The 20,654-nt window shown below is 36.9% G+C and overlaps 1 protein-coding gene across 1 annotated transcript in view; it reads right to left on the reverse strand.

Annotated features, from left to right (window-relative positions):
• SEMA3E (semaphorin 3E) overlaps nt 1-20,654 on the reverse strand; it is a 149,073-nt gene that overhangs the window by 16,319 nt on the left and 112,100 nt on the right. The window contains exons 6-13 of the mRNA XM_052790607.1: nt 16,834-16,953; nt 14,672-14,814; nt 11,804-11,918; nt 11,400-11,469; nt 9,972-10,116; nt 4,635-4,857; nt 1,892-1,983; nt 654-695 (exon numbers count right to left, since the gene is read on the reverse strand). Of these exons, the coding sequence (XP_052646567.1) occupies nt 654-695; nt 1,892-1,983; nt 4,635-4,857; nt 9,972-10,116; nt 11,400-11,469; nt 11,804-11,918; nt 14,672-14,814; nt 16,834-16,953 (950 nt within the window). The remainder of the gene's footprint in view (nt 1-653; nt 696-1,891; nt 1,984-4,634; nt 4,858-9,971; nt 10,117-11,399; nt 11,470-11,803; nt 11,919-14,671; nt 14,815-16,833; nt 16,954-20,654) is intronic.

A 20,654-nucleotide genomic window follows, 5' to 3' on the forward strand; every position in this document is an offset into this window, starting at 1 on the left:
TTCATTCTTGTGTTTCACTATGTTTATGTGCACCTACATTGCGATGGATGTCTAAGATCTATTAAGATATAACTATCCTGGGATGTTTATAATGGCTTCTTCTCAACATGTTATAATGATATGGTATGGATGAGAATCTACCTGCAAGAGTAATAAATTGCATGTTTATATTAGCAGAAACTCAAAAGGGAGTCAGATCCGAACAGCCCTGCCTTTCATGGGCAACTGAATATGTGGGAGAGACAGCAAGGCTCTTTTTGCACTGATATCCCCATGGGGCTGAAGTCTGTCTGCATTTATCAGCAAGGAACTTTTCTGTGAGCTGCCATATCCACCAAGGTAATCCCTACTGTCATTACTATGCCAGTAACTCACACAACAGGTTGGTTTTTACTTGCTTTGATATGCATGATAGTGTGAACTAAGGAGATATTTAACATTAGAATTGAAAAACATAAATGCTTCATAAAGGAACAGAGCATATAGCCATAAGTTTATATTACAAAAGGATTACATGTATCAGACCAGATCTCATTATAGATGATGTACATCCATCTGTCTGTCTATCTACGTATCTATCTATCTTTATAGAGTTTATAGCTTTGTTACGTTTGAGTCACGATCTTCACATTTCAAACTTGTCAAATACTTACCCTCTTTGAAGAGATTTCCATAGAAATAATAGGAACTGGCACCTAGAAAATAGGAAATATTTCCTTGCTTAGAAAAAAGAATAACTTTTTGCTCTGACAATAAATTAGGTAAAATAGTGTTGATGTTTACTTATACTCAGCTTTGCTACAACCTTTGACTTTCTTTAATTTCTGATGCTACAGAAAGATGTGAGGAAATTGTGACTTTCAGAAGTATTGCTTTAAAAGAGTTTATTTAAAAACAACCAGCCAACACTTAATTCAGGATTATCGGAGCCACAGGAACACTACAATTTCCCTGTCAAACATGACATTAGCTCTTGCCACCACTGAATCTCTTTTGTCCTGCTTGAGAGTGATAAGTGGAATGGTCTTTATAACAAAACATTCATTGAAGATAAGATAAAAATAGCAGGAATTCCTTCTTTTACCATTGTCCTCTCTGCCCTCTGCTCAGATTTCCTGGACCAATGGCAAGACATAGCCCCTAATAGGTCTATTGAAAACCAGCTTTATCAAGAGGGGCAATTTCTGTGATTTTCCCCCCCAGCAACAAGTCAATAGTCACATTACCTAAATGCAGGTACCAGATTTAAATGTCCAAGTCTGGATGTTAGATTTTCCCTGTCGTTGTAAGTAAGTTAGCCTCCTACTTTATGTGGCTAACATGACATGATGTGAATACTCACTAAGAGAATTTCATTATATTAACTTTGCCACATACCAAATACTAAGCTTTAATCGTGGCTTATTCTTAAACAGAATGGAGTTTTGTCTCACTAGGACTCAGGTTTGCTCACTGTAAAGACTGATTAACTGAATCACTCTTTCTGAGGATTGGGCTTTTCTTATCTGGACCTCATTTAAGCTTCCAAGATTGTAGTAGGCACATTTTTGTGCATGTAGTTATACTTTTTCAAATATTTAATTGGATATGGGGGAAAATGAAATAAAATGCAGTAAGTTTCTAATTAAAAGTCACACTACAACCTCCAAGCATGTAAACAGAAAGACAGTAGTCCTGGTTTGCTGCAATATGCTTCAGTACTTGGGCTATAACTCCACCTCAGAAAAACTTCAGCTGAAAATAAAGATTTCCTGTCATAAAATAACTAGATCATTAGAAAATTTCTTGCACATAACTACCATATATTTGACTATCCTCAGATTTTTTAGACATTTTAATTCTGCAGAAAATTCAAGACTTGTATGTATGCTTCATATACAGCACAGTTCACCTTGAATACTTGCAGCTCTTCAAGAATCACTTCTTCCATTGATTCTGTCTCTTGATTGTAAATTGTAATGACTTTCAGCACAATTCCATTATCTGGGAATAAATTTAGAAAGAAAAAACAAAACAAAACTCAAGGTTATAATTGGTGGAAACATTTATATGGCCTTCAAATACATTAAATGACTTCTTCAAACTGATAATGGATAGAAATTTATAAATATGTACAGGTAGTTGCATATTGCTGTTATCAATGAGTATTCTTACTCTTAGAAAATAAACAACTCGTATGACAATTTGTCCCTGGCAAATAAGAGTCAAATGAGATATCTCTGAGCTATATCATTAATTGACTTGTATTTTTCAAACTCTGGGTCATAATCCGTTGGTGAGCTGCAAAAGGATCAAAGAGGGTGACCGTATTTCAGAAAAAGAAATGAGAGTAAGCAGGAGCTGAGTCCATCAAGGCAAGGGAGTGTAAAGTAGCTTTAATTATAGGATCTGAGTGTTTATAGTAGTTAGGAAACTACTAACTATTCTTGATTGCTGGCAGCAGCTCCGTTCCTCCAGGCAAGAGTACAAAATCCTTCAGGGGTTCATTGTCTGTTCTCACCCTCCTCTGGGGAAACACTGAGCTGATGTTGAGCTGAAGTTGTTAATAAAGGGAAGATGAACCAAAAAATCCCTGCACATTCAAAAAGTCTAGGGCACATTGGAGTTTAGATATATCAGCCTCTCTGTCACTACAACTCCTGCAGGAAATTAAAACACATGAATAACATCTGGTTTTCCACCACTTCAGCTTTGTCTTGCCGACTATTATTAGAATAGTCTTGCTTTCCTTAATCTCAAAATCTGTCATCAACAATGGCAAATACTACTTCCTTTCTTCTGTTACTTTCAGTCACCTTAGATTTACAGGGGAAATATTAAGCAGACAAGCACTGGGAAAAATGTTCAGCAAAAGATCAAAGGGGCAAACATAAAGAGGAACCATTAAACTGGGGTCATACACCACTTCTCAAAGAGAATATGTAATCAAAGGCATCTATTTTGTGACGGAACACTAAAAAAAAAAATTGCATTGTGAGCTCTGATTTTCATAAGTAAGTCGCTCTTTGAATCCTGCTGACAGACACGTGAAAGTCCTGATGTTCAGGCTTTGCCTTTGATGAACCTTTCTAACCTCCACTACTACCCTAAGGAAACTTCTGCTCTGCTGTAAGACCCTGTTTACTTATGTTACACAGCAGGTGTTGGACTTGGATAAAAAAAGATTAACCCTTTCTAATATTATATTGCCAAGAGAAGCAGTAAGTTTTTTGATGGGAGCTTTGCCAGAGCAGAGATTGCAGGGTACGTTTTAGAGTTTCTAAATCCCAAATTCCTATGTTGGAATTTCTTGTCACCTGAGATTAGACATCTCGAGAAGACTAAGCAGCTGTTGGGTACCAGTCCAGCACAGCTCTAAAGCATACACTTAAGTCCTCTCAGATTCAACATTGCTGAACAAAGGACTTGTGTACGAGAGTATTTGATACAGTATCTCAAATCACAAATGGAAGTGAAAAATATGAAAAATCTAGGCACCATTATAAAATCTGCTGTACAGAAATAAGTGACACATGGCAAAATGTTTTATGGACTGCACAAAGTCCAATACTGAGTCCATACTGAGGCCATTTAAAAGCTTAGAAAACAGCACTAATATAAATAAGCCTTTGCTATTCTACAAACTTGCTTCTTTTGAATGTTCTCAACACTGAAATGTGCTTATCAGAGGAATTTCATTAGTAAAAAATAATTCACAGTAACTGCTTTCCTAGACAAAATGGTCAAAATGATTTGTGATACCACTCCTGTTGTTAAATTGATAAAATGTGAATGTATGAATCCTTGGATTTTTTCCAGACAGATTAGATGTGACTAAAGTCTTGTCTATTTCCAGACTTTCCTCTTATTTTCTTATTTTTCAAATACTATTAGAATGTGTTTTTTTCTCTGCTTGCTTAGAGTTAGGGCAGGTCTATGGTATATTTTACCTTAATCATATTTGTTTGGTAGATGTTTAAAAAACCTCTTTAAACAAGCTCTCTGTATCTTATGAAAATGGCACAAAAGAAAGACAAGAAAGCTTGGCAGAAAACTTCTAACAGTTTCTTTTTAAGAAACTTGGGTATTTCCTCCTTCCTTCTTTGAACTCTGTTGTAATCCAAATCTGGAAGCTGGCAGTTTCTTTTTAATGGTATCAGCTAGACTTGCGGTCTCCAGAACTGGGGAAAATGAACTGTGGAAAATAAACTCTGGAATAAAACCAGTAACTTGAACTGATATTTTTGAAAATCATATCACCTTTGGTTCTCTCAGGTCTCTAGGTCTCAGCTCAGAACTATGATCAGATACATGATTGTGTTCTGAAGTTTTAAAAATAAGGCAAGTTGTTCAGGAATGTAATTTAAGGTTCTATTTTGGAAAGAAAAAAAAAAATTGCAATCCTATACTTAAGTTTCTCTTCCTAGTCTTTAAATGTTTCCCTACCATTATTTTTCTATATAATGTTATCAGCACAGTGAAGCACACATCTAGAATGACTAACCTTTTCTGTAAGGTGACAACTGGCCCAGTCATGAAAAGAATGATTGTTAAAAAGGAATGTTGTATTGATTTTTTATTTTTGGACTATACACAGCTTAATTTCATTCACCCTGGAGGTAAAAAAACCCTATTAAATCAATTATCTTCTTTACCTGTGCCAATGAACAAGACATCATATTGCCCATCTTCAGCTTCCACTCTGTCCACTGCTATTTGCTTAAGATTGTACTTTCCATCTGTTTTAACGAGTATTGGTCTCTTATGAACAGGCTTGATGGGCTGATACATCAGTGGATGACTCCTGGCAAAATGGACAGCTTCATCAGGATAGTCTTTAGTGGTAGTGTACAGACCGCCATTCACCTTGCTGGCACACTGCAAAAGCATAAAACATAGATTATCCTGAAGGTTTGCCAAATAAATTGTCAGAGACAGGTCTTGTTTTCAGGGGCAATGAGAAGTCTACAGAAAACCTGGCATAAAACCAGGCACAGAAGACCACAGTAGGAATTGGGACAGTGAACCTTATGCTTTATGCATGTGTGGTTTATTAATCATGAGAAGCCAAGAAAGGGATGCTGAACAGAGCCTTGCCATTGTCATGTTTAGAAAGAGAGAGCTCCTTCCTCTCTGACATACTAAGAGCAGAATAAATAGTGACACTTTCAGATTTTTGACAAAAACCAGCATTTATGTCTTTCCCAAATTCATATTGAAGATGTAAACAAAATGGGCATTGACAGAGTTAGGAGAAAGGGGTTTCCTGTCCCAGTAGAGACACAGCATTGTAAAGTCAGCAGAATACTAATGCTTGAAATCAGTCTTTAGTCTTATTACTTTTGATTGCAAAATGTATTACCATAAGAAAGTAAGGACACTTAAAAATGATGCCAGCAACAACAGTAATTCTTGATCTCAGGCATTCTAACAGTATTACATTTGATTTTAATTCCTTACTCATGATGACAGTATTATATATCACAGTTTAGCTTGAAATACCAATGTTTGCATTGATTAATCTACTGTTTTGCAAAGCAAATAGACTTTATGTCAAAGATTGATTAAAAGAGGTTTACTCCTTTGGTCAATGTGCAATTAGGGATAATTTAATGCGTTAAACAGAGAAGTTAATTTTAGGATGCTTTATGAAGGATACAGTGTTCCCTAACGGAACGTAGATTCTACATTTTCAATTTGCTTCATGATGTCTAATTGAAGCCATTTATGATCAAGCTGGAAGTATCTCAGTAACCGTTTACTTTCTCCAAATATTCATAAGACAGTGTGGTTTTAAGCAGCATTTCAAGCAAAACCACAGTAGCAGCCTTTCCCTATTTAAATTGGATTTTTCAATCAATAAAATGAAATAAAATACTCTTTATGTTTACTGGAAACGGTAATTTTAAACTTGTGGTCAACTGTAATTGACAATAACAAACTCCTGCACTTGTCAAGTGGGGCAATGTTTGTTTCCACTTTTTGAGCTTAGATACAGGAAAGTATTTGTTCAGTGTTGACTTTAAAGTAATTGTCTAATCAACCTAGTGATGGAATTTCACCGGCTGTTTGCAATAAAGAGACAGAGCCGGAGCATGAAGACAGGCTAAGCCTCTGCTTGCCATACACTGCACAGCATATCAAGTGAATAGGCATTGCCAGGTTCCCTTTGCAAAGTTCTAGCCCTGGAGAGATTTAATAAAAATAATCTTTCACAGGCTTTTCATTTTTAATTAAATAAAATCAAGTAGTCTAGAAAGGAAACAGTAGATGCAGCCATCTCTGAAATCTATCAACACCATTTTTGAGGTAACTGATGTCATTCCCAGAAGCATCACAGTCTAAATGCACTAAAAGAATCAGCAAAACAGGAGTGGAGATGATGGCAGAAGCAGTGCTTCAAGCAGATGTCAGAGAGGAGCGGACTGCAGTCTGTCAGAACCTGTGCGTCTCTTGACAGTGGTTTTCTGTTTATTTAGCTTTAAGGTCTACTCTCATTCCTTATAGACTCCTTCTTTACCCATTCAATAGCTAAGATCAAAGAGCGCTGACTCTCAGAGATGCCTAATAGTAGGTTATTTTTGGCCTCTTGTCGCTGTCAGTCCTGTAATGGGAAAGGTAGTGGGATTCAGCTTACCAATATGCTGACCTTTTCTTTGACGTGTGAAACCTAACGCTGTGGGCTACAGCCTGAAACATGCTTTCTCCTCATGCTACTGGAAAAGCATTGAAAAGACCTCTAAACTGTGCTCTGACTGAGCAGCTGAAAATGAATCAGTTAATCCTCCGTTAGCTGACAGAGCCAACTTCTTCAGCCTCTGATGTGCTCTGCAACATACAGAGACAAACATGATTAAATTGACTAACACCCAGGAAAGACCTCGTTCCTCAACTAACTTGTTCTATGACATTGGAAAAATTACTTGCACTCTTCTTTTATATCTTTTTCAGCTCCTATGGCTTGCCGGTTGGGGAGGCTACAGCCCAGTCTGACCCAAATGTGGCCATTCAGAGCCAAGGGAGAGAAACATTGAAAGTGAGTAGAACTTAGGGCAGCCTTTCTGTAAATCATTGTCAACTTTGCTAAAGTGCTGGCTCAGTGTTCTCTCCTGCTGGCCAAAAAACCAGCATTTAATCTTCAGTGCTAGGAGATATCAATGTAATAACTGTAGTCATTAATACCGAATTCATGCCTGTGTTTAATGCTAGTCCAAATAACATATGTGAGGTGTTCTACTGCCTGGAAAAAAGAAATTAATACCACTTAAAGAACTTGGACCATATAATCTTTGTGAAATATACAGCCATTGTGTAATCCATGCACGGTACTGTCTCATTATTTGGTAAAACTGCAAAACCTGTAAATTTGCTATACAAAATGTCAAATAGGAAACCAATAATTCCTATGAATTCAAACATTTTGCTCAAAATGTGATAATTTACTTATCTGATTTTCTATCCTGACTCAACACCAATGACTTTGGTCTACATCAAACAAACAAAAAACCATTTGGTATTGATGTCAGCACTGCTACAGTGGTAGCTTATTGGCCAAGATGGTCAAATCATATTAATAATGTTTAAACCCTAGATAATCTCTTTTTTGGAGCATCCACTTCTGCATTTTGACTTATGTCTCTAACCCCAGGAGAAACAGAGGAAAAACATTAATTTAAAATGAGGGAGGACATGCATTTGAAGTCATACTACAGGGAGAAAGGCTGTACTGGCACGGACTAGATAAGCTAATAGGCCTTTTCACCTCTCATTCCTGCCACTCAGCGATAAATGAATTGTATGCAACATTTATTTTTGCAAATGATTGCTTTTAGTATGAAAGAGAATATTGATTCAGTTACCAAAGGAAAAACAACCCTGAAAGCAATGCTCCAGCAACAGCTTATTCCACCGTTAAGCTGCAGAGAGTGAGCCCCTAGCCTGCGAGAAGATAAAGAGGTGAAGTGTGAAAACTGGGGCGGTGGGGGTTAGCCGAACAGCTATTAGAAATGTCTTTGCATCTCACAGAGTCAAAAAATCTGCACAATGCTGACACGATCAGGGGTAGACCTTCAGCGAGTGTAAACAAAAGCAGCTTTGCCACACATGACAATTGCCACGGGTGGGTAAGTAGTTGTATTCCCAAAAGGTGTGGAGCGAGGAAGAAATCCTGGATGTGATGCTTCCCTGGGTTAGCCTGGCATTGCCAGGTGGGGCTCCCCTGACTTGGAGCAGGAAGGGGAAGGTGAGGGACACCCCGGCTGTGCTTCTGCTGGGAGATGCTGACGGGACCCTGCCAGGCAAAGGGCACCCTGAAGCCGCACTGATGGGCAGTGAAAGCAGGACTGGTCTCCTCACCCCCCAAGGTGGGATGTGAGTGTCCCGGGCTAAGACGCTACAGGGATAGAAACTTGAGAAACACCTAAAAAGAGAGAGTAAAACAGGAAAAGAGTTTGAGATGAAGACTACTGGTGATGCCTTTGAGAAATCAACATAGAAATTAGGAATTCCTTGTAGAAATTAATTACCTGCCTCTATGTAATGAGTTTGTGATTTCCTCCAGAATTTTTATTTAGCAAAGGAAAAATCTAAGTGCCGGGCAGGAACAACTCTCTGCACGACAGCACCTCTATAGTTGTGGAGTATGATACAATAGTTGCCAGATTAATTGCATTTTCAAAATATGCCTTGTTTCCTTTCTTCACTGAATGTTCATTGAAAAAAAAAAGAAGATTGTAAAGAAACTTGTGTGAAAATTAGAGAAAAGAGTGAGTGATTTTGCAGAGTTTGGTTCTTTGCAACGTTGTTTTTAATATTTCTATGTTCTTTGTAAAAGATACAGAACAGGAATGTTAATAAGCTCAGGAACCTCATATGAGGGTAATAAAATCTCACTCTCTGATGTCTGAAAGCAAATCAATAAATTCTGAGGATGCTAAACCATTGCTTCTAGAAAGGACCAGTCTTGAGAGAATGACCTCAGGTCCTCAGGTGATGGAGGATTTACTCCCTATCTACAAATGTGTTTATTCTGATTAGTTACTTTTGTTAAAAATCTATGTCTCATTTCTAACCTGTGCACTGATCTAAATTATAGAAATATTGAAATGTGATCCTTTTTGAAAAAGAGATGAAAAAAGGAACCAGAACCACCTGATCTTGAAATAGTGGATCATCTTTTTTTTTTTTTTCCCCTTCCTTTAACACTTCTTAAGTGCCCTGGTTTCAGCAGGCAATAGAAGGAAAGTGAATTGCCTTGTATAAGCTTGTTTTTTCCAGTAATAATCTTGTTTACATTGGAAAATATTGCATGTATCTTAAATATATATATATTTAATGTAAATATAGGTACATGTTTCTAGTTCATCCTGGCTTTATTTTCTCAAGTCAAGTCAGTAGGGAGAATTTGTTCTCCAGAAAGTTCCATTAGAAATAAACCTCATGGTTCACTCAATGCACTTACTTAAATAAATCTGATTTTTCATTTATTTCTTTGGCAATTAGATTAAAGTTATCAAGGTTCAGATGCAAAAAATACGTCAGCAGCCAAATTTAGAAGAACAGTTATTCTAGGCTCAATAGAAAGTGAGGTTCCTTCCCAGGTAATGCACTTACTGCTTCTGAACGCAGCATCTGACCCACCTTCTAGAGGTGCCTCTTTCTACTGCTCTTGCCTGTGGTCCTAACTTTGGGACCTTAGGACTTAACACAAGGTTGCTAAATTCAAATCCCAATAGGATTTTGAAAAACCTTATATACTTAATTCCACTATTTTCCTTAGGGAAATGTATGGTTCTAGTACTTGATTAAACTTATTGATGAGCCATTCCACACTTTTCCAGAAATGCTAGAGTATGTATATATTCAAATAAATATATCCTGGACTGTGAAGTCAGGAAGATTTGTACATTAGCAGCAGTCTGCTTTTTCTTCCCAAATTCTTTTGGGAATTGCTTTTTCTTCCCAAAAAGCAATGGAAAATAGATTGTACTTACTGAACCAGGTCTAGGATAAGGTACTTTCCCTTCGTACAGAGCCCAGTGGTATTCAGGTCCTTCTTTATGAGCATATGGTCCATTGAAAGCTGCTCGGACACTTGCCATGTGGTAAACACATATAGCATATCCTCTAAATATATTGCTATGAAATAAAATTCAAAGACATTATTAAAGCAATATGTCACATTCTGTACATATAATACTGGTATTATTGTATAAGTAAAAATAAGTCACATTTCAACAGTATTCAGGGAGAAGAAAACTACTTATTGTTTCCTATATGCTCGCCTTAGAACTGCTGTATCCAATGTTCTTTACAAAGTCTTTAGTGTATATATATTTATAATATTTCTCTGAGGAAGCTCTGTGTTGTTACCCCCAAATTTGAAGATGGTGAACACAGGCTTTAAATTACTTGTTTATAAACACAGAGGAAGCACAGCAAACTCAACTCAGGTCTTATATGTCTTTCATTAGTGACTTAAACAGTTTACCATTTTTCTCTAAGATTTTTCCTGTTGTTACTTGGGAAAGATGGGAATCATCCAATGCTGACTGAAATGAACAGGAGTTTTTTTGTATTAAGTGGGAATGTTGGTTGGTGTTATTAGTTAGATCATCAAGATCACTCTATGTAGATCAATCCACATAAAAGTATCTTTTTTACTTTTAAATTTTGTTCATTTAGTTCCGGAGAAGCGATTCATTTTTTTTTAAAAAAGCATCAGTGCTCTCTACAAAGAAATTATCTCTGAAGACTCTAGAAGGTGATCCAGACCATTTTAATTAGGTGCCCACCTTTCTCTATTGGCATAAGGAGCCAGTAGGAAATGCTGGGTACCTGCATCCCTAGAGGACCAGATCTGCCTTGCTTTATATGAAAAAAATAAATCAGGAGAGAAAAATAGTGGCAAAAGCACAGTTACTCTTCTCTACCAGTTACATCCTAAACTAACAGTTGATGTCCAAGAAACAGGTACTGCGTGCTTGCACTTGAACTAGGCTGCAGTGGAAAATGAGGCTGCCAGCTGGTGTTTTAGGCTTCACTAAGAAGTTAGTAGGAATTTAAGCTGCTGTCTACTTAAACTTGAATTACAGTGGATCTTTTAAAGGAAGACAGGAGGCTCTGATAAGCTGCTCTTATAAGCATGCAGGAGTGCATATACTTCGACACTAGGAAATTTTCAAGCAGAGAAACATTTAATTAGTTTATCATCCAGATAGACTGGATCATTGAATGAGACTTCAAGGCCCTGTGTGTCATAGAGCAGTTTTTACATTAACAAGGAAGCCCACTGTGAATAGAACAGGGATTAAACTGCTTACTATGTATTTGCTAAGGGATATTTATCATGCAGTGTCTATCTCTCAATAGGCTGTTCAAACATTCCTCTATTGCTGCTATTATTTCTTCTAGTTGTTTACCTTGTAGTGTTGAAGAGGCCAAATATCACTGGATTTTTGTTATCACGAGTTTGCAGCAAAAAGACATCCTCTGTAAAAATTAAATGCAATGTTATTGGTAGCAAACTACTTTTCTCAGCCCCAAAAGAGCAACTTCATTGCTTGTTAAAAGTGTAATCCTATTTTACTCATATATGCTATTTAATATTATGCAGATTTTAAAAGCAATCTTTAAAAAGAATGCGATAAGGCATAACTGATAGTCAACTCCATATGTATAGAACTTCATATACATTGGAAACAGAACACTAACAACCATTCCCTGTTAATGAATGCAAGTACAATATATGACAGTAAAATATGTTATCATGAAAGTGTGTGTTTTGTATGATGGTTTTAAGTTTGTTGCAGTCTAGCATATTTACCTAATTCATCAAAATGCGTATCAATTCCGTTTCTCCCAGGCACAGAGCAAACTAGCCTGGTTTTGAGGAAAGTGCTCCATTTATTCACGAGCATTCGCTGGCCTCCCATATCATTCTGCGTAGAAAGAAACAAATGCTGATGGTAATTTGAATGAGTAAGTCTAGAAGCACAAACATCTCTGCTGAATTAGCTGTTCATTGTATCTTTTAATGTCAAAAGCATGCATTTTCAAACCACATGTCTATTACTAGTACTATTTCTTTGGAGTCAGTTTTCAAGTAGGATTGCACTGATCAAGTTCAGGTTTCATTAAGAGCTGTGGGTTTATAAGAATTTTTTAATTCTGTACCGCATCCATGGATAGTTTTAACTACACAGCTGTTATAAAGCTTTTTTGTATCTCATTTTTGTTAACTGGGTGTACTGAGTACATTAGCAAAGTTTAGTTTTGCTTCAGGAGCTCAGTGCAGGGTTAGATCAACACGTTTGGAAACTGAAGCCCTATATCTATCTATAGAGCTGGTACAGCTGGGGCAAGTCTGAGGCAAGTGTTTCTACATGGTGTTCTAATAAGTTCTCAGCAACTTTAAGTAATTCCTGCTTTGCTATGGCTGTCTCATCTTTTTCTTACTATTGCAACTGTTGGACTGTCAAGAAAAGGGAGCATTTAGTACTACTTAGTAATCAGATTCTGTAACCTTAGGGCAGCATCCTCAAAGCTATGACCTTATATTCAGGTAGACTGTGTAACTTAGTGTTGAAGGCTCTGTAATAGGCTTGCAAAACTCACAACTTCATTCTAAACTACTGAAATTAATTGATCTCCTCAGCTTCACATTGAGATCTTACAAAAACAGAGATCTCTTTTCCTGAGAAAAGTAGACATATACAGAGTAGGTGCCTCTGTGTTGCAAAATCTGTTACAGCTCAGATGAAAATTTAAAAGCTGGGAAAAAAAGCCAGCTAACTATTTTTTTTATTCATTAAATCAAATTTGAGTTATAGCATACGGCTGTGAAGTTAATGTCCAGATGGTAAAGGATTTGGAGTTTTGGACAAGTGGAAGAGAAAGGTCTGTTGGATTTTGGTTTAACCCATGGCTAGAGAAAAGACACTCAGGTGGATATATTTCAGACTACAAGGAACTATTAAAATAATCTGTTCAGACATCTACCAGAACATAGGCCAAAGAATTCTACTTCAGATCTTGATGCAGGCTCGAATTCAGAGAGCCAACTGACTTTGTGAACATTAGTGTTTTAGGCTGCAATTTGGTACTTTGCATACTTCAGATGTTTTAAGTTATACATAAGTTCTCCTTAAGAAATTTTAATAGGTAGTATGCTGGTGAGCACATGTGACATATACTATACATTGAGGTGACAGAAGATTTTTAAATTGTATCTTGCTCTTTGCCCAATAGTTTTAGGAATGTATCCCCTACAGTTAGGAGGAGGAATGCAATATTTTTCAGAAACAAAATCAGATGCTAAGAAATAAACTTCTTATTCCTTCCTTTAATCAAGCAGATGTAGTCCCAATGGGAATGGGAGAGCTCCTCTCATCAGCCTTACTGTAGTTCAATTAATAGAAAAGGAATGCACCCAGACTTCTTCAACTGCTCAGAGAGGGCCAATTATGGGCAGCTTAATCTGGGAGATCATATGTTAACAGTGCTCCTCTCCAGCAACTGCCTGAGATCTCCTTCCTGGGTAGGGGGCCAGGGAGCCAAAAAGAGATGGGATCAACACACCAGGAGCATGGCCTGAGTGGGGAATGGGTAATCATGCAGGGCAGTGGAGGGAAGCAAGGTCTTTCCTTGCGACTTTTCTGTTCCTTCTGGTAAACTTTATGCCTGGCTGTGATAACAATTGGCTGGACAATTCAATCCTTTGTTCTAGTTTCCTAGCTGCACAATTTTCCTTGGTTGCTGTTGAGAAGAAGAGGAATGAGAGATGAAATGAAAATATTAATTAGCTACTATTCATAAAGCACTCTATAGATTGTTGACTTTGCACCCCTCCTATTGTTCTTGCATCGAAAGAGGTTTTCAAAATTTACAGAATCACAGAACAGTTGAATTTGGCAGGGACCTTTGGAAATCATCTAGTCCAACTGCCCTGCTCAAAGTAAGTTGCTTTGAGGAAGTTGCTCAGCAAATTGCTCAGGCCCATGTCCAGTCAGGTTTTGAATATTTCCAAGGATGAAGACTCTGGGCAACCTCTGTCAGTGTTCAACCACCCCGGCAGTAAAAAAATATTTTCTTACATTCAGGTGGAATTTCATGTGTTTCAGTCTTTGCCCATTGCCTCTCGTCCTATCCAGCTGACTGACAGGATAGCCATCGACCCTGCACGAATGCAGGCGAGTTAAGTCTGCTCCTTGCTGACTGAATAGGAAGGTGAGAGGGAATGTCAGAGAGGACTGGTGGCTGGGCTGGTCCTCTCACAAGGAATGTGAAGGGACATCAATTTATGTCAGCTGTGAGAGCTACAAGAGGCCCTGGACCTACAGCCAATACTAAGGGCGTTGGAGCCTTGATCTGAATTGAGAATATGGATGTAAGAGAGTCCTGTGGGCAACTGCTATTACTTTTACCACATATCAGCACAAAGAGAGGTGGAGTTGAATAACAAGATTTCTGAACTTTGCCCTTCTCTCTCAGCAAAATTCAGCTTCAAGCCCAGATTTTGGATCGCTTTTGAATTTTCTAATGCTTGAGGCTGTTTAGATGTAGGGTTTTCATTCAGACCTATAACTTACTCCCACATACATTAACAGATGCCATTTTTGCCTGGGCAAGAAGGACCAAAGAAATCAGCATGCTTTTTTTTCATTTAGCTGGGGAATCAGGAAAAGGATCTTACCGCACATACGCGTCCCACTCTGGTATATATGGCATGAGTGCTTGTCTCTGCCTCTAATGCTTTTTCAGTAAAGAAGAAATATACTTTGTTATCATCGTGGTCTTCATTGTCAGGAATCATGTATGAGCCAACGAATTTTGGTTCTTTAAAAGAAAACAAAAATGAATTGAATTCAAGTTTATTAAAACTTTCTCTTACTTTTTCAATCCTTAAAATCAGCTGGTAGCAAAGAAAAAATAAAATTAAAGAATCAGGGATCTGTCAGTCAGAGAGTTACCTAAGGGGAATAGGGTGATAGGAAAAAAAAAAAAATCTATTTTTTTTTTTGTGGGTGGATATCTATAGAACATGTGGAATACATTAATGTCAAACTATTTTTATAGCTCCAATTCACAAATCAATATTCCCTTATATGCGTGCAAGAAAAAGACCTCTTTCCAGTCCCATTCTCTGGGGTTTATATATTTTAATTTGGATTAGGCTAAAACCTGGCACTAATATTCACATAACAATTTCTGATCTCATGCAAACCAGGTGTAGGAATGTCAACTTCAGACAAACGGCCTTTTAGATAAAAAAAAATCTCTAGTAGTTCACCTAATAGATGCTATATGAACATATATGTTCATAGACAGAAGATGCATTGTGTATCTTTGTCATGAAAAACTTTCTAAATTTTTTCCTGTTTTGACATTTTGCTGCAAAATTGAAACCTAAGTTCAGACTTCAGTCCATGCCTGTATACCTTTTAACCCCACACCAAGCAGAACTGTGAATGGTTTCATCTCACTGAATTGTAGCAAAGTTTTTACAAGGTCTTTAAATGAGAATGTCATTCATACGATTAGTATGATTTCTTAAGAAGCAGTGGGTACTGTAAATATTTTCTAACTTCCTGTCCTATGAAAACAGTCATTGCATTTTAAGACATTGATACAGCACTTGCTAATTTTCTGAAGTGTTTTTAATAGAGATTTTAAAATATTGCCTTTCTGCAAAATTAAATTTCAAGTATAGATAAAATGAAAAGCAAAGTTTGAGAATTCTGTATCTAAAAAAATGAAATCTTCCAGAGAGAAGAGAAGAGAAAGTTCACCTGCATATTGTGAACATCCACCTGACTGTTGCTATCCATATAGATCCAGTCTAAATACTCAGTTCAGTAAGGTTCAAAGTATTGGACTTAAAGCAGATGTAAGAATGTTCTAAACATATTTAAAAAAAAAAAAAAAGTATTTAATTCAAGTCTTAGGCCATACTTGTGTAAGAAGAAATATGCAGCAGAACTATTTTCTCTCTTCTGATTCAGGGGAAAACTTCCTTGAAATTTGAGAGAAAAAACTTCAATGTCCTTTCACTGAAAAGATGATGCTCACCATATGAATCACCATAAAAGGCAATTATTGACTCTCCTTGCCAAACATTAGCAGTAATTATGTCACTCTTATGACGAAATATTGCAATACTTTGGGAGCAAAACAAATCAAGATCCTGACTCTCCATTTCACAGAAATTTCAACACTTTGAAATTCAGTTACATTTCACATTGAAGAGTACGAAACAAATTCTAAATTTCCCAGCACATGATTTTTCGCAGTATTTTTCTTGTGGAATGTTTTAATTTTCTCCTTTAAAATTACCTGCTTTAACTTTTTATTTCATTTAACTGTATGATCATCATATGTTTATTATTTTGCATTATTGCATGATATCTCTTTAGTACACAACTTGGCAAAGATTGAGTTGTTTTATTGCAACATAAGGACAAAATGATCTCATCGAGAAAAAAAGAGTACTGTGTTCTATTGAGAAGCTCCCATTAATTAAAGAGATAATTTTAAAATATTATTTTAATTATATCTGGCATATCATGAAATAGTATAGAATATACAGAGTATAAATTAAAATAAATTTTTAAAGTGAAAAATGAAGGTTCTTCAAGTTCTGCTTGTTAAATCCAATATGTAATCAAAGTAAAGATTTTAATTTGTTCATCCTGGCAGGGGCTTCCTGAAAAATTTCATGCAAAGAGATAGTTTAAACAAATTCATCTCCAAATGTATATACATATGCATGAACAATATCTTTTTAATTTCTGGTTAAACAGAAATTGTCTAGTCATCTGAAACACCTCTGGTTCCTCCTTCTCCTCCTTCCCATACCTTTCAACAGGTGCTCACTGTCGGGTTCAGTTCGGAGATGGGCCATGCGATTCATGGTGCGAAAGAGAGCAGCATCTCTTCCCCAGTAGTCACTGTAGAGACCAGTAAAAAGTTCACCACCTGCAGATCATACATTAAAAAACAAAAACAAAACAAAACGATTTGGTAATGCTCTACATATTAATTTCATTGCATATGATAGGAACTGCATTATAAACATGGCTCGTTAGTATTTGCTCAAATTCAGGTAAGAAGGTGAGTCACTAAGTTACATATAGTCTAAAGAGTATATGGACATCATTCCAACCAGCACTGCAACATTTACAGTTGGAACAGCATGAGGACAAGAATTTTAAATTTCATTCATGGGCTTGGCCTCATTTTCAAAACTGACTTAGTGACTTCAGGATAGATTCACACGCAAAACATGAAGGCATTAAATTAACATCTAACCACATCTGCCGCAATAACATCGGCCACATCAGGCACCTAAGTTCAAAGATCTCACTGTCATTCAGTTAGTGCCTGGCCCTAGAGACACTAACCCTTTGTCAGCACCTAAATTTTCACCACTGCAAAGGCTCTGACCAGCGGTTTGCTTCTGAGCACTTCCAGACGTGCCCTGGTCTTGCTAATGAGAAGCAACAAATTGCTTGGTCCCAGAACTGGAAGGGACATGTTGGGTTTATGAAGAGCCACAAATAACAGGAGCTAGGAAATGGGATGAAAATGCAGCAGCAGGTTTCAGAGGATGCAGTGCTAAGGAAAAGAATAGCGGTAGCTGCACCAAACCAATGATTTGGGCTACACTGCATGGTTACAGCTCAAGGCTAAAGCATGCCTGAATCCACAGATTGGACCCCAAACAGGGCAGTGTTTCCTGAGCGTAGTTATCAGATTTGGCTCTGGGCAAAACATGGCTGAAAAAAAGATTCATTAGTGAAGCACATACTGAAAATACTGGAGGGCTGGACGCAGTTATCTCCCCAGTTGATGAGATAAGAAGCAGTACCTGCTACTTTAGAAGTGATTTCTATAAACAAGCACATGTTTTATTAGGCTGAGGGGGTTTTCCAGCCAGCCTACTGGAGCTGTTCCACTTTACCTGAAATAACTACAGTTTGGGTATAACTTGCTGGCTGAGGGGCTTAGGTGTTCAGTGGACAGAGAAAAACAGCCTATTTTTTTTCTGGTCCAGCAATAACTTGTTTTCATATCCTTATAATATTCACCAAGTGGGGACAGGACTTGAGATCTCATCCATCCTGCATAACTGGTGATGAGTATTTCCTGAAAAATTTGTGGGACCAGAAATTGGGTCCCATTTTCAAAGGCTTTAAGTGGCATTCACAAATTAAGCAAGAATAGGAAAATATTAGAAATAATATGCTGATTTCCAGTAACTGTTGAAAGTCTATATGTAGTTTGGTACAACTGGATCATACATATGTTAAAAAATCCAGCCTATCTCTATCTGACCTGTCTAAAATTGTGATATTGGATATATTTTACTTTAGTGAAATACCAGCAATAATTCTACCTTTTAGTTATGCATGGGTGCAATTCCCCTTAACTGACCAAGCATTAAGAATAATAGATTTCATATCCTTGTGGACTTAGATTAGAAATTTTTTAGGCCCAATTTAAGAAGCATTCGGTTATTGTCACTAGGTGGCATCCTTATGTTAGAAAATAACACAGCAGGACAAACTGCACAAGAAGAGGGAAATAAATTATTTCCAGTTGGTGGCTAATCTGAGTGGAGGTTTCAGTGACACGGCTTCCTACCCCCTAATCAAAATAAACGATTGATCCATTCAGATAACATTTGCTGGCATTTATAAAGGATTCTACCAAAAGCAAGAATTTTGCTTGTTGGTCTCCCTCAAAGTGTGAATTTTGTTTCTCTTAAGAGATATATATGCATTGAATGATACTATAAGCCTGAATAATGATTCTGAAAAGTTTATAGTTTGGCAGCTGGGCCTGCTTCAGAAACCTCTGCTGATTTGGAGCTGAGCGTAGTTTTGCCTTAGGCTTCACCATATAAAGAATGCATATTGCTTTGTAAAATACATGGTCATGATTTAGTGAAATGAAAATAAAGTATAAATTATAGCATCAGTAGAAGTTAAGGTTACCCAAAACTAATAGAGAGCTTTATTTTTTAAACAACACAAAGCTACTTAAACAATAGGATTTGCCAGTGTCTGAATAATGTTCCAAACAATCTTCACAACCCTAATTAATGTGTTATACTAGTCATAAATCCCCCTTTAAGAATTCCATTGGAAAAATATCTCAGACTGGCTTTTTTTTTTTTTTTTAATTGTGGTGATGTGTAATACAAAATGTGATGCTTTTATCCTTTCAGCACTGTCATGAATCTTGGAAAGTGCATCAGTGCAGGGTAAACGATTCATCACATATTGCTAGTGATCAGGATTGACATTTATAAGTCCGGATGTTCAGAAGTTTGGATATGAAGCCTATACCTTCTGTTTGACATAGGTATAAAATGTTAGTATATGTAACCAACCTGCTGGTATGGCATTCTACCATATAGTGAGGAAGTTATCACTGATTTTATCTGTGAGATCCTGAGGGGGAAAAAATGGAAGTTCCAGTCTTGGGTGGATATTGTTCCATGAAAGATATTGCACAGATACAGAAATTAAATCTGATTTTTTACCCTGAAATGTTACTAAACTAAACATAAGACAAGTATCAAGTGTGAGCAGACAGGTCACCTTGCCTAAGGAAAGCAATGAGGCAATACTGATAAGTGTGACTGACAAAGACCTCCATACAAGAACATTCAACATAATTCTGAGATCTTTTGCACTTTTGACATTACGAGGATCTTCTCTTTTCCTCTTCAGTAGTCTTTTGCATATCCTTTAAATCCATGTTACAAGTTTTGAACACTGCTAGGTTTTTAGAGGTGCAGACTAATTCTAGATTTAGAGACAACCTGAGGCTGAGGTTTGAAAAAGCCTGCCAAGATTCCTACTCTTTTCTCCTCCATTGAAAAAATACTACTACATATCAGCTCACTCCCGCCTTGGTTGCAGGGTTTTATACTGCTGCACATCACGCTGATAAACTAGTATCTTCCAGTGAAAATCAACTGAGCAGTTTCACAGACCTTCACCACTCCTCCTCTCTTCCAGTCTACCCTCAGCTTCACATGTATTTGCAAATTGCTAAAATTTAAGTTTTAACACAGCCTGGTTAATTCTGCTAGAAGAAGAATAGAAACTTCTTTCCTTATTTAAACAAATAAACAAAATCCCATCGACCTCAAAAATCAGTTTTAGCTCAAATGACACATGCACATTTTTTAACTAGCATTCTTTTCAAGCAAACAAATACATCAAAGTTCAGTTGGGACCACTTAAAAAAAATGTTCATTTTTTGCCCTTTGCTCAGAGCAAAATATTAACATAACCAAATACAAACCTTTTTTTCTAAAAACAAGAATTCCTAGATGACAACCCTTAAAGTAAAACAGATTGAAGCATGTGATTTAATTTAAAAAACTTAATATATACAAGGGATTTCTATATATAGGCTGCTTCCTCCTTAGAAGTGGGTTTCCTTCGTTTGTTACTGGCATGTTTTGTGTCCCTGCTTCCAATTGGAAGGTAATGCAAATGCAAGCTATTATTCATCAGTAGTCCTTTTTGTGTAAAATCTCCATTATATCAGTTTCTACAAAGTGGACTAGCTGCAGAACCTTTCATGCATTTCTTTGACTATCAGCCAGTTATTACTCACATGACAACTAAAATCAGAATACCAATTCACATTTTTAGCAA

The sequence above is a fragment of the Harpia harpyja genome, chromosome 6, assembly GCF_026419915.1.
Source record: "Harpia harpyja isolate bHarHar1 chromosome 6, bHarHar1 primary haplotype, whole genome shotgun sequence".
NCBI classification, from domain to species: Eukaryota; Metazoa; Chordata; class Aves; order Accipitriformes; family Accipitridae; genus Harpia; species Harpia harpyja.